General features: G+C 31.1%; 1 protein-coding gene across 1 annotated transcript in view; it reads right to left on the bottom strand.

Moving 5' to 3' along the window:
• Wnk (Wnk kinase) overlaps window positions 1-12902 on the bottom strand; it is a 13954-nt gene extending 1052 nt beyond the window's left edge. Inside the window, exons 1-20 of the mRNA XM_017898375.1 lie at window positions 12623-12902; window positions 12378-12517; window positions 10832-11093; window positions 10481-10748; window positions 9229-10397; window positions 8986-9158; window positions 8524-8902; window positions 6477-8347; window positions 6173-6401; window positions 5901-6098; window positions 5409-5480; window positions 2535-4726; window positions 2009-2447; window positions 1796-1924; window positions 1332-1709; window positions 1095-1254; window positions 929-1014; window positions 769-833; window positions 524-696; window positions 8-412 (exon numbers count right to left, since the gene is read on the bottom strand). Of these exons, the coding sequence (XP_017753864.1) occupies window positions 8-412; window positions 524-696; window positions 769-833; window positions 929-1014; window positions 1095-1254; window positions 1332-1709; window positions 1796-1924; window positions 2009-2447; window positions 2535-4726; window positions 5409-5480; window positions 5901-6098; window positions 6173-6401; window positions 6477-8347; window positions 8524-8902; window positions 8986-9158; window positions 9229-10397; window positions 10481-10748; window positions 10832-11093; window positions 12378-12517; window positions 12623-12856 (9022 nt within the window). The 5' untranslated portion in view covers window positions 12857-12902. The remainder of the gene's footprint in view (window positions 1-7; window positions 413-523; window positions 697-768; window positions 834-928; window positions 1015-1094; window positions 1255-1331; window positions 1710-1795; window positions 1925-2008; window positions 2448-2534; window positions 4727-5408; window positions 5481-5900; window positions 6099-6172; window positions 6402-6476; window positions 8348-8523; window positions 8903-8985; window positions 9159-9228; window positions 10398-10480; window positions 10749-10831; window positions 11094-12377; window positions 12518-12622) is intronic.
• Window positions 12903-14106: the final 1204 nt, after the last annotated feature.

The following is a 14106-nucleotide window of genomic DNA, read 5'->3' as shown; positions in this document are numbered from 1 at the left end:
GCTGAACTTGATACTGGTATAGGTGTAACTAATGATCCAGCGGAGGACACTGCCATATTCGTACCATCTGGTAATATAGGTGTGAACTGATATTGCGCTGAATTTATAATTGCCGGATTATGTGTTGGATCAAGAGATTCTGTTACATCACTCGTATAATTACTAGATTGTTGAGTAGACACATTTTGCATAGTCTCAGAAGGCACTACTGGAATTGGAATAACATAAGCATGTGGTATTCCAGCTGTTGCCTGAGGTGGTTGTAGTTGCAAAGGAGTTTGTTTCAATTTCTGCATAGCTAATCGTAATGTTTCATCGGTATCTGGATAATTACTTGGAGCTTTTTGCAAAGGAGTTTGAGGCGTTGTATTAAACATTAAATAATCTTCTGGACCTGGAAGTCTACTTTGTCCTAGTGAAAAAAAGACTACATCATTACAAGACACGATAAAGTACATATAATAATCGGAATGAAATATATTGATTAATTACTTGAAATTTTAAGTAGATATTACTCACTAACCTGCTACACTAGTTGCAACGGTATGATAAAGCACTGGATGGTGCTGATGATGGTGTTGATGAAGTGCACTTGCTTGCTGTTGCTGTTGAATTAATAGCTGCAATTGATGCTGTTGAAATCGTTCCAATTCTTCTCTATGTCTTCTTTGTAGTGTTTCTAATTCCATAGTTTGCCTATATAAAAGTAAAGTTAGTTTCTAATTGTCATAAATATTATAAGATTAAATTTTGCAGACGTCCACATACTTTTTTATAAGCAATTGATATTCTTCACTTGGGGTTAATGTCCAAAATCTTTCATCTTTTTCCGACTGTTATAAACAATAATAATGGTTTAGTTAATAATAAGCAAATATAATAATTGGTTAAATAAATTAATTAAATTTATATTAAAATATGTACTTACTTCTACAGTAGGTATACTAACAGATTGACTAACTTGTGTAGGTGGAAGCGAACCCTCACGACTATGAATTATTTGTACTGATGTACCTGAAAGTTCATAAATATTTAGTTTTTAAACATTTTGAGATTTATTTGACCCTCCAAAAATTAAACTTGCAATTTCATACCCTGTATGTCATCTGTATGATAAATTTTTGAATCCTCTATTTGATTTTTTGATATATCGGTCTGTTGTTGAGTTGATGTACCAGCATTGCCAGGAGGACCTGCGACCTTGGAAACTACGAATCTTGATATTTTTCTAACAGGTTGTGTCGTACTAACCTTCTATTAAAATTAGATAATTATTTTTCCAAAATATTTATTATACATATAACAATTTACTATTTAAATGTATTACATACCTCAGAAGTATTTTCTTGAGATTCTATTTGCACTGGAGTGTTTGTATCAGAGCATGATGTATTGACACTGGGAGTAACAGTAGCAATAGGTATAGCAGTTACAGAAGGAACAGTGGTTAATAAACTTTGAGTAGCTTGTAATGGTGGTTGCACTTGAATAGAACCAACAACAGAAACAGGTGGTGTTACAGGTTGTGGAGAAGCAGTTGGTAGAATCGAGCCCCTGTGATGAATTTTTGCTAATTCTTGTTCTAATTCTTGAAGACGAGATCCTGGTCTTTGTGTTCGAACTTTTATGCTTTCTTTACTAGGGCTCATAGTTTCAGATCCTACAGGACCACCTCCTGGCGTTGGACTATCGAGAGAGCAATCAACGTGCTGAACACAACAAAGTTCTATATTTTTATACTATTAATTTGAATCTTTTAATTAAGTACATATAATTTTATTAATGTAAAACTTACAGTTTGAGAAAGTGCAAGTTGATGAATTGCACTTTCTTGGGTTAAAACAGAGCTTTCAACACTTGTTGTAACATTTGAATCAGATAAAGTTGTAGTAGTCTGTATTGTAGTCTGAGGTGACAAAGGTCCCTATTATACATTATTCATATCATTAATACAAAGTATGTAAAGATGAAGATGAAGATAATTTCTTAGATTTTATGAATTACTTACTATACCATGTGTAGTGGAAATTGGCATACCAATATTAACAAGTTTTTGTTGTAAAGAGTGCATATAAGCATCATATCCACCTATTATCTGATGATTATGGGGAGTAGCTGGATAACTTATAGGCGGTGTGCCTACGTTTAATGCTTCGGACGGTTGACTTGTTAATTGAACAAGTTTTTGATGGAGATCTGCTATTGTTTGTGGACCTGTTCCTCCTGGAACACTAGTTCCAGTAGTCGTGTCTGAGACTTTATCTAAAGAATTCTGCTGACTAAGTTTTCGATGCTGTTGCTGTTGTTGTTGTTGTTGTTGTTGTTGCAATATTTGATTTTGTGTAAATAATGCTGAATCTACAGACTCAACAATTGTATGTTCAGGAGTTATATCATGGCTAGAGTTTTCGATTTCCGATAGTAAAGGATATTCTGAACTTGTACGCCTAATATTTAAAGAAAATAAATTATTGTATGAAATGTAAAATTTAACAAAAATATAGTAAATAATTATCTATATAAATCATACATACCCAACTAAATTGCTTCCTTCTTGAGTTTCTGTTTTATCGGAAGAAGTAAAATTTTCCACATTTTGAGTATCTTGTATAACATGTTGTAGAATAGTTTGTTGCAATTGTGATTGAGTCTGCTGACTGTGTCTGATAGGTGCAGTTTGTTGTACAATATTTTGATTCACAGGAGTAATCCATTTACTTTGTGAGCTTAATGTATGAATCGTTACTCCTTGAAAATTTTGTTGTGCTATTTGCAACTGAGGATCCATCTGATGAGTTGTATTCAGTTGCATTGTTTGTTGCAAAGGTACTTGAGCTTGATGAGTATGTTGACTAATTTGAAATGTTTGTGGAATTCCTTGCTGTATATTCGTTTGATAATTTTGCGACAATTGTGATTGTATTTGTATTTGACTTGCTTCTGGTTGAATAGGTTGAAAATATTGTTCAGGCTGAAGAGTAGGTTTATATTCGAGTACTGTAGTACCTGAGATATTTACAGTTTGATTTGACTCATGAGTGGTTAAATTATGAGGAGTTACAGATTTTGATTTTGGATTTGAAAGTATATTTGCTAGATTTTGTGCTAAATCTGGAAGCGTAGATGAAACTTCTTTTGTCTTAAGCATAACTTTAGGAGCAACTTCTGCAGTAACAACTTGATGTACAGGAACTGAAACAGGAACAGATACGTTTGCTGGAACATTCACTGTATTTTGAGGAGCTGTTTGAAGCTGTTGGACTGGTTCCAGAACAGTCTGCGATAAAGGTGTAATATTTGAACCATCTTGTTGAGAAATAAATTGAATATGCTGCACTTGAGACATTGATGAATTAGGTATGATCATAGATTGTTTCTTATCATCTGTAGCATTAGCAGTTTCTGAAATTTGAGAATCTGTGGACATATTTGATGTTGTAGAAATATTGGAAATTCTACGGTTTCTTTCATCTATAATTGCAGTTGGTTGCAATTGTGGAATAGGTCCAGAAAGTATTACATATTGTTGATGTTGTTGCGGTATTTGCTGAGGATGAAATTGTTGCAATGGTCGCTGTGTTTGTATTTGTCCCTGAGGTTGATGTTCAGGCTGCATATGCATTTGAGCTAAATTTTGTTGTACAGTAATTTGTTGTTGTTGTAATAGAACATTACATTGTGTAGGTTGATTTTGATACTGTCCTTGTAAATTGATTCCACTTGATGAAACTTGGGTTTGTAGATCTTTTTGCGTCATGACTACATTTTGAGGTACAGTTTGTACCTGTTGAGATGACTGATGTGGCATAGTTGATCCTTGAATGATTATACTGTGTTGACTAGATTGCATAGTATTAACATTTTGTTGCATTTGAGACATGGATGGTACTGTTTGACCTTGTACAGCATTTTGAAGATTAATTGTTTGCTGTACTGGTTGTATTGTTTGAACATTTTCTATTTGTTCTGTGACACATTGAGAACTTTGTGTCATGGTTTCGATACCAGATTTCTCAGGAGTTACAGCTTGTGCCTCTAAAATATTCACCTCTAAATCATCACGTTTTACTTGGCCCTCATCAACAATATTTGGTTGCGATAAGGAATTTGACTGTGTCATCAACATGTTAGATTTGTCTGTACTTTCTACAGTACTAGATCCTTCTTCTTCGCTTGTAACGATTTTCTGTTCGACTACAGGACTAACTAAGAAACGAGAGATTTTTCGTGTTGGCGGCGGCGCAGTTAATGTAGTTACTTCAACAGCTGAAGCATCGGGTTGAGTTTCTTTATTCGTTTCTTTTTCTTGTTCCATTATATCTTGAACTGGAGATTCTTTACATTTTTCACTGCTTTGATTTATAACTGGATCATATATTTGACTTTGAGTGTACGTTGTCGAACATTGATATGATTTAACGCTTTCATCTTTAAGTAAGTAATGAGCGTCTAAGACTGTGTCCGTAGTTGTTACCGAAACTATAGTTTCTTGAGTTGGATCAGTTGGATCACTTGGTAAATTAGTTGGTGTTAAGGTATCTGTATTTTGTGTGGAGGTTGATGACCTTCTAGATGCTTCAGCTGATGTATTTTCAGGACCCATCTGACTATCAGGCGTTTGTACATTTTGTTGTTTATCCATAGAGGTGGTGCCCGTAATATGAGAAAGAATTTGGTCAATCGGTAGTAATTTTGTAGGTGTGGAAGTATTGGAAGTTTCGTCTCTCTGGAATCATACAACAGATAATTATCTAGGTGCCAAAATTGTTTTTTACCACAAAATAATTACGATGCACGTAAACAAAACAATATTGTAGTATAAATAAAATAATTAATATAAAATACAGTTGTGTAAATCAGTTACATTATGAAGTATATTTAAACTAAATTACAAAAGGAAAACACAAATAGGTATTTTTAATAATAAACAAATATCTTATACTGGTATTATATTATAACAATCTATTAAATAAAGTCACTTATATTTAAAGTATTTCATAATTATTTATGTATTGTATTAAATGATGTATTATGTATTTTATATATACATATAAAGTATATATGTGACATATTCATAAATATGATATTATACTCTTAATTGACATAATTTTTGTAAAAAAAACTGAATTTTCCTGAAAACTTTTCAAATGAAAATTAAATATAACGTCTAAAAATAAATAGAAACTGAAGCATGCCTAGTCCGTGATCTAAACGTTATGTTAATATGAATTGCCTATGGGAGAAATTTAACAGTATGCAGGAAATGTCGTATAATATTGTTGTACTTTAAAAGATACACAAATGTCCGAACACAATATATCATGAATCAAAAAGGATGCACAAACGTCCACGATTATACAATGAAATATAGGAAATAGGAAAAGGTACAATGGGGACGATGAACTCACCGAACGGTGTCTACGATGGACTTTGTACGACGATCGGTGGCTGCTTTGACGAGTTAGCGAGCCATGTCTCACCTGCTGCGTCCAAAACGATACACACCAATTATACCTTGGAGGTACACCCTTGTATTTTTTAATGGGACCACGAGATATACATCTCGAGTGTAATCACAATGTTATTTTAATATGAAATATATAAGAAACATGGTTCCATTATTTCGGGAAAAGAATTTATAATAAGCAAAATAGTCCTATGATATGCATTATGGACTTTTGTGTATCAGGTTCTTAAATAATAGTCGATAATAGTAATGATAGTATTTTTTGTTAAAAACATTTATTCCAAAATTTGTTTGTTTTTCTAATAAAAATAAAAAAAAAGAGAGAAAAAAGAAAAAAACGAATTTCCTTTCTAGATAATTTATATTAGTTTCATTGTATTTGTAAACTATTAATCTAATAAATAAACTTGAAAAAAGAAAAGAAAACCGTTACCTTAGCTGTATCAAGACTGTGGTCACGATCTCTAGGTCGACGACTAGTAACTGGACTACCACCAGCAGATTGATCTGGTGGACCATGAGCTACTAATGGCAAAGTTCGTGTTGGATCTAAACGCAATTGTTTAACGATATCTTCTATTAATTCAACAAACGTTTCACATTGAGATTGTGGTAATAAATTTTCGGCAACCTGTAAATAATAAATATAAAACAGTAACATATATTTTAATAATAAAAATACCTAAAATTCTGCCATTTGCTTACCAAATTGTTAGCAATATCAGTAGGCACCATATCATCTCTGTCAAATTTAAATGTTACAGTTTTTTGTTTGCTGGTATCTAATTGACATTCAACAGTCATTGATTGTCCCTCACTACTGCTTACAGATAAAACTGTTAATTTAATACCAGGCTTTTTACGTTTCGTACCAGATCTTTTCACTTTAGATCTTTCAGATGCAGCAATATTTTCAGTATTTTCTTGAGTTATACTACATGGGTAAAATATTAGATTAGATTCTTGAATAATGCTTATTTGTAGAATAACTGAAGTTCCATAAATTTACCCTTCATTTGGCACTGCTGCTTGAGATGTAGCGCTTACATTAGTCAAATTAGAGACATTTCCTTGATCTTGAATATTAGATGGTATGTCTGTTGGTAAAGATTGAACAGAATCCATTGTATCCTGTTTAGATAGAGATGATCTATCTGTATTAGAACACTGATCTGTATTTGAGATGAAATGCTGTTGATGCTGGGATGTTGCTGTTGATTGCGCAGAAATCCCAGATGATATGGGTACGGAGGTAGGGATGTTAGAATTTTGCGAATATTGCATCTGAACTAAAACATTCTGTTGAGGTTGAGACTGATGCCCACTATTTGAAATAAGCGTAGATGCATTTTGCATATTTGGAATTGTTGAAGTTGCCGTATTTTGTATATGAGTCGCCGATGATGTACTCTGAATATTCATACTAGATGGTACAGCAGATGTTTGAACTTGACCTGTTTGTTGTTGTATATAAGGCTGTGACGTTGATGGTGCTGTGTTTTGGGATATAGTAGGGTGAGAATACATTTGGGCTGCAGGCTGGTTAGATGATAAAATCTCGACATGACCAGAAGAATTCGAACTAGTATATGAATGATACATTTGTTGAGATATATTTTGCTGGTACATAGGTTGTGTATTGTACGTTGAAGTTCCTGTTGTATTTTGTTGATAGTATTGTTGATTTTGAACTGATGGAGAACCCACTGAATGTGAATGTACTTGTTGAACATGCTGTATTTGTGGTTGAGAATATTGCACTTGTTGAGATTGCTGTATTTGCTGATGCATATGTTGCGGTTGCGATAACATTTGTATCTGTGGTTGTATTTGTTGTTGTATCTGATGACTCATTTGTTGCGGTACATTCATTTGATTCAATTGTATGTACTGTTGTTGTTGATGCAAATGTTGCTGTTGTTGTATTTGTTGAGTTACTTGAGGAAACTGCGGCTGTGTCTGCACAGTCTGAGGAGTAGAACATTGCGAAGAAGTAGCAGTTAAATTTTGCGAAACATGTTGAGAAAATTGTTGTTGTTGCTGCTGCTGTTGATATTGTTGTTGTAATTGCTGCTGGTATTGCTGTTGTTGATACTGCACCTGCTGTTGTGAAACCTGAGATACTTGTTGCATTTGTTGTGCTTGCTGTGGTTGAACAACAGATGTTTGTTGTTGCATTAATGGTTGTTGCTGAACTAATTGAACTTGTTGTGGTTGTAAATTATGCTGCTGGGTTTGTTGTGCAGTAGTTTGCATTTGTTGTTGTGGTTGCAATGGTATTTGATTTTGCTGCAACTGCATTTGTACTTGGCCTTGCATTTGAATGCCCATGTTCGATTGCATTTGTTGTTGCTGTTGTAATTGCATTTGCTGAAGCAATAATTGTTGCTGTAACAGATTTTCATTAGTTGTATTAGCGCTGTCAGCTTCACGATCTAAACGTTCTTTTTCTTCTTTGGCTTTACGTTCTTCTCTTTCCCGTAGTAACGTAGTAATTTGTGATTTTAACATTTTTGTTACAGCTTTAACATCTTCTTCAAGTATAAGGCTAGATTTAGCCATTTCTGAGGCTACTTCTTCTGCATTATCAGCCTGAATATCAAAGTCAAACTGTATTGCTTCATTCTCCTTATGTTTGTTAGTACGTTTCTTAGGATCTAACACTCGAAGTCTGAATTCGACACGCGCTATAGCGACATCCGCTATAGCTGAATCTCTTGAAACCATTTCTAATTTTAAACCAACATCATCCGCAAAAAATTCATGATTTAACAGATCTTTAACTAAGGGCCGTTCTTCTTTCTTTAAACGAATACACATTTCTATAATTTCACGTACTTCTGGATTTTCCACCTTGTCGTAACTTTGTGGTTTAACACCCTGTATAATACAACCATTATTTAACATGTTATTTGATAAATACAAATAAATAAGTATAAAGAGTACAATATTCAGTAAATAAATTAATGAAAATAATTTGATTGGATAAAATTTAAAAAATTGTACATTTAACATAATTATTTTAATGTTATTAATTAAAATCAGCATTAATTTACCGATACTACGCGCTTATATATTTGTGCTGGTCCAGTACATTCTGAATATGGATATTCACTAGTAGCCATTTCAAGCATACACATTCCAAATGCGTAAACATCAACAGATTCATCGTAATGTTCTTCGTACATTTCTGGTGCCATAAATTCGGGTGTTCCTATAACGCTCTTTGCAAAACTTCGATTTTTAAGAGTAGCAAGTCCTAAGTCGCCAATTTTTACACTTCCTGTTGTACCAGTAATAAAAATATTGTCACACTTTAAATCTCGATGAATAATTGGTGGTGATCTTGAATGCAAAAAACTCAGGCCTTTTAAAATTTGTCGACACCAAGATTTTACTACTTTTGGATTAATTTTTTTGAAACGTCTTAGATACCTATATGAAATTATATAATAATTTAAAATCATAATTACATTAATAGAAATTTACAAAACTATTTCATGAATTTAAAAACCTACGTTTTTAACGTTCCTGATGTCATAAGTTCAGTGACTAGCACAATGTATTTTCTACGTGTAAGTGTAACTTCCCAATAATCATAAAATCTAACAATATTTGGATGTTGTAATCCTTTCAACATTTCTGCTTCTTCTCGAAATCTTAATCTTTCTGTTTTATTTAATTTTTTTTCCTAAAAAAAATTATAATTGCATATAAATGTATTTAAAAATTGAACAAACACTTCATCATATTTATCTGACCTGCAATTCACACCAAGCAACAGCTACACCAGTTTGAGTATCCAGACCTCTATATACAGTCTTAAAGCTACCTCTACCAATTTCTTCTTCAAATTTTAAAAATCTACCATCTGGTGATATACCTATAGCCTTTTCTTCATCATCATCGTCTTCAACAGTCTGCACTTTAACTTTCAACAATAAATTTCGCACTTCCTCCATAGCCATTGTTTTCTGTGCTAATTTTTCATCTGCTTTAAAATTTTCATCAAGCAAAGGACCAATAAACCCTTCTACCGTTTCTTCTTGTACGACTTCCTTTTCTTTTTCTTCTTTTACCATTTTGGTTTCGTTTTGCACGTTTGTGTCCTTAACATTTTCCATTTCTGCATCTAAAGGTGGTACTTTTCCTAATTTACTCAGAGATTCATGAAGCGCCTGAGCAGCAACAATATCACTAATACTGGTGCCGTTATCATCTTCGTCATATATCGTCACTCCCCCTTCTACTTCTCTTTGCGGATCTATATCCTTAACCTCAGTGTCTACAATTTCTTCGGATACTTTTGATGTTACAAATCTCGAACTTTTTACTGCTTTTTCAGTTTGTCGTGTATCTTTTTTATCATCAATCACATTTTTCTCAGAATTTTTAACTAAATCTTCATTTTCTGTGATATTTGCAATTTTTGATCCTTCGTTAGACGTTTTTCGTTTTGCTTTTTCGTTATTTTTATTATTAGCTGTTGAACTTGTGGACGTTTCTATGGACGTGCTTGTATCTGTATTCTTTTCCATATTTGTTTCTTTTAAATTTTTACTATTCTGTTGTTCAATCATTTTTTCTGCAACATATTTGCTTTTATGTTTTATACTTTTGCTTTCACTATTGCTGCATTTTGTACTTATGGAAGAAGTAGAAACTACTTTTTGTTTATTCTGTGCACTTGCTTCTTCCTCAATACTATTTGCCGATATTTTTCTCGTAATATTCGAAGTTTTATAGGATTCTGAACATTCTGATGTCGATGCCCTTTGTTCGTTAGAATCTAATGACCCTTTTTTATCTGCTGCATTCTGTGACGATTCAGCACCTTCTTCGTTAATATTGCATTCCATACTCGTTTCATCTTCATCCGATTTTTTTGACTTTAATCGACTAATTGGTGTCGATGGTGTAGAACTGGATCCTATACATGGAATTGAACATTGTAATAATGACCATAAAACATTCTATGCACAAAAATTGTAATTAAATACACATATGCAATACCTGGCATATTGAACACATTTTCCGTTGCTGTAATAGCTTCCTCTGCATCACTAAAACTGCGTTCATTTTCATAATCTAAGGATGGCGAATTGAGATTCCGAGATGATTTTTCAGAAATTCGTAAAGCAGATAAAACTTTCTTTTTAGAAGAAGGTGAATTACTGGCGACTCCGTTACTTGTTATAGATAATGAATCTGTGTTATGATCAGTTCTTTGTGTCCGCACTTGTTTTTTGCAGATTGCAGAGGAACGACTTAAATTTGATGTCTAAGAAAATTAATATGAACATAATTTATATCATCATAATAGTATTATTGAAATATAAAATATTTTTTGTTTCTTGAATATACCTTTTTATCCCCAGAACTATGAGCACTAGTGCCAGCTTGTGAAACAATAGATAATTTTCTTTGGCGTTTATGATTATGTGTGTGATTATGAATCCTTTGAGTAGTTACGACTGAACAAGGGCCTCCTCCTTCCTGTGAGGCTAAGTGGCCCACTGCCAAACTAATCCCACTCTGGTTACTGCCACCTCCACTGGCCACCAGCTTTGGACATAAACTTGACAGGCCACTTCCGCCTGAAGATTGTTGTCTATTTGTCTCATACCTAAAACATTGTTTAAAATACTATATAATTCTTGAACCATATACTTTTTTAAAAGTTTTAACTTTCTTTTCAGTAAATATAATGAAGCGCTACTTTAAAATTTCTTTCTTTCAATTATATGTATCTTATATTAATTCATATTACAGAGTGTGCAGGAAGCTTTTATTTTATAATATAAAATATAGATATAAATTATGATAAAAATTATTATTAAATAAAATTAAAATTATATTTAATATTATGAAGTAATGTTGTTTCATGATTATGATAAAATACAAAAAGAAAATATTATACACATACATATACATTTTATAATCAAATACATTTTATTACATAACTATGTAGGTAAATCTAAATTAAGAAATTAATGTTTAGCCCCATCTGTATTAAATGTACATGTCAGTTATGAAATTGTTATATTATGTAATATCAAAATGTTATGAATAATATTTTGAAGTACTACTTAATCTGAGAAATAGATGGAAGGATGGAAAATATTTAAAAAATAAATTAAAGATATATGCAAGGCCTATGACAATGATGGAATTTTAAAAACATGAAAAGCTGAATTCTTAATTGTTAATAAAAAACTTATTTATTTCTGTATATTTAAATGGCAATAAATACTAATTGAATAATTTTATGTTGCAATATAACAGTAATGTAAATCATGTTATTACTAACCTTTGAATACCTATAAAATTTCATACTTGAAGTTCGGGGTCAGTAATTCTGAAAATATATTGGAATTTATACTTTTACTTTTTAAATAAAATCTTTTAATGTTATAAGTAAAATTTCTTTATTTGATTGTATAGTACTTCAATATTTAAGCTAATTTTGGTATATTAAATATTAAAATTAATATTTATACTTTACTTTTCAAAAATATTTTTTTTTTAAAAGCTTTAATAATTTCAATATGTACATGTACAGTACGGATGAGATATACAAAAGATATTTATGCATGTGTAGTTTGTTATATTCAGTAATTAAAAAACGTTGTTAGGGGAATTGAAACATTTTGTTCCTTTGTCATATATTTAAAGCTATGTATTTCAATAGAATAATAGAATAATTCTTTAAAAAATGAAATCTGTAAAATAGCATAATATTAGAGAACAATAATTTAATAAAGTGCATTCCAAATTAAACATATACATGTATGTTGAATAAGTATATTGAAATGAAAGGCAAAGAATGAATTACAGCAAAGAAATTAAATGATAAAATGTAAAAAATGACAATGTAAGAAGCATGATTTTGATACAGACATCATTATACCTGTCCTGCCTGCTGTGGCCAGATGAGAGGAATCCACGCACTGTATTGCCTATAGCTGCTCTCTTTTTAACTTCTTTTTTCCGTTCTCGGCACCCACCAGATCCAGTGTCCACTTGATCTTGACGAGTGTTTCTATCTCCCTGTAATCAATAGGGTATTATAATTCTTAATGTGACAATAAATATGTACAGAGATGTCAATAACATTTAATATATTAAAATAAAATTAATTTTTTAAAAGCTTACCTTAATACTTAAAAGCTTTATATTCAAATTAGTACTTGTACTTGTCGGAACTGGACTTAAATCACACCTTACTCTTCTGTGTGATTTTTCAACAATTGGTGGGTCCTCTTCTAATTCCAACTGATTTCCAATTGAAAATGAATGGCTCTGTGTTAACAAAATATCCTCTGTATTATGTTTTCGACTGGTGCCAACCGAACTCACTGCCTTGTTTTCATTGCAGCATCTCGGCATTGCACATAACCAACGTATGAAAGAGTTCACTTTATAAAAATCCTTGTTTCCTGTGTGTGTGTATATATATAGGTAGATATATATATAGGTGTGTATATATATATATATATACCTATATATACCACACGCGCGCGCGCGCGCACACCCCACGCACGCACACACACAATATATACACACGCACGCGCGCGCGCGCGCACGTACACATACACAAACACATATATTTTCCTTCTCAATTTGACTTGAATAAAGATTTAATGAAAACTTTTAATGTCATATTATTCATAAGGAAAACAGTACATAATATCTTTAATTAACTTTATTTTTCAAGCTATAAAATATTGGATGCATTTATGCAAATGTACAGAGTATGTGGTTCTTATATTCATCACAGATTTTTTTCTTCATTTATTATATATACTCTGTTATTTCAATTTCTTAATAAATATTTAATACCGAAGAAGTTAAATGATTCTGAAAACAGAAAGGGTATTTATATTATTAATAATAAAAAATTACTAACAAAACTTTACATATTTATTTTTATATAAATAAATTGCGATAAAAATTCCTATGTATATCATGCAGAATTTAATTTTACATTTATTTTGATCAAAAACTATGTTTCTTTTTACAACTAGAATTTCTGTGTAGTATATGCTTATAACTTTTATTTTTTACGAAATAAAAGAATTTTTAATTTCGAGATATACTTCCAAAATTAACATAGTATATTTTATAATTATAAATCATATTTTAATTAAATATTATATATTAAACATGATAAAATATTCTTATAAATCACGTACTTATTTTTTCTATAAATTGTAAATTTTATTCATTTCTAATGACTTAAAATAATAAACATTTATTACGACAAAAATAGGGGAAAATTAAAATTTTTTGTAAACAAAAAATTACTAATTTATAAAAATTTTACCATCCTAATTAAGTTTTATATATATATATATCGTACTTGTAATGTCAATAAAAATATATATATTTATTTGACTAGTCATTATGCATTATTATTTTAAATAATACTAGTAACTTTTTAAATATTTGCGTTAAATATGAACCACTATTTTTATTAAGATAAATTTATGTTAAATGATGTATTTTTTTATCATACCATATGTTATATTAACGAATAATTTTTAAATAATTTTTATAATGAATATATTCAGAAAATGAGCGAAAATAATTTTTTATTTTCAAAAAAGAAAATTAAAATTCGAAGTATAGAAGAACAT

The sequence above is a fragment of the Eufriesea mexicana genome, unplaced genomic scaffold, assembly GCF_001483705.2.
Source record: "Eufriesea mexicana isolate 0111107269 unplaced genomic scaffold, ASM148370v2 scaffold657, whole genome shotgun sequence".
Classification (NCBI taxonomy): Eukaryota; Metazoa; Arthropoda; class Insecta; order Hymenoptera; family Apidae; genus Eufriesea; species Eufriesea mexicana.
Note: the sequence above shows the minus strand (reverse complement) of the source record. Positions and strands in the feature narration are given on the sequence as shown.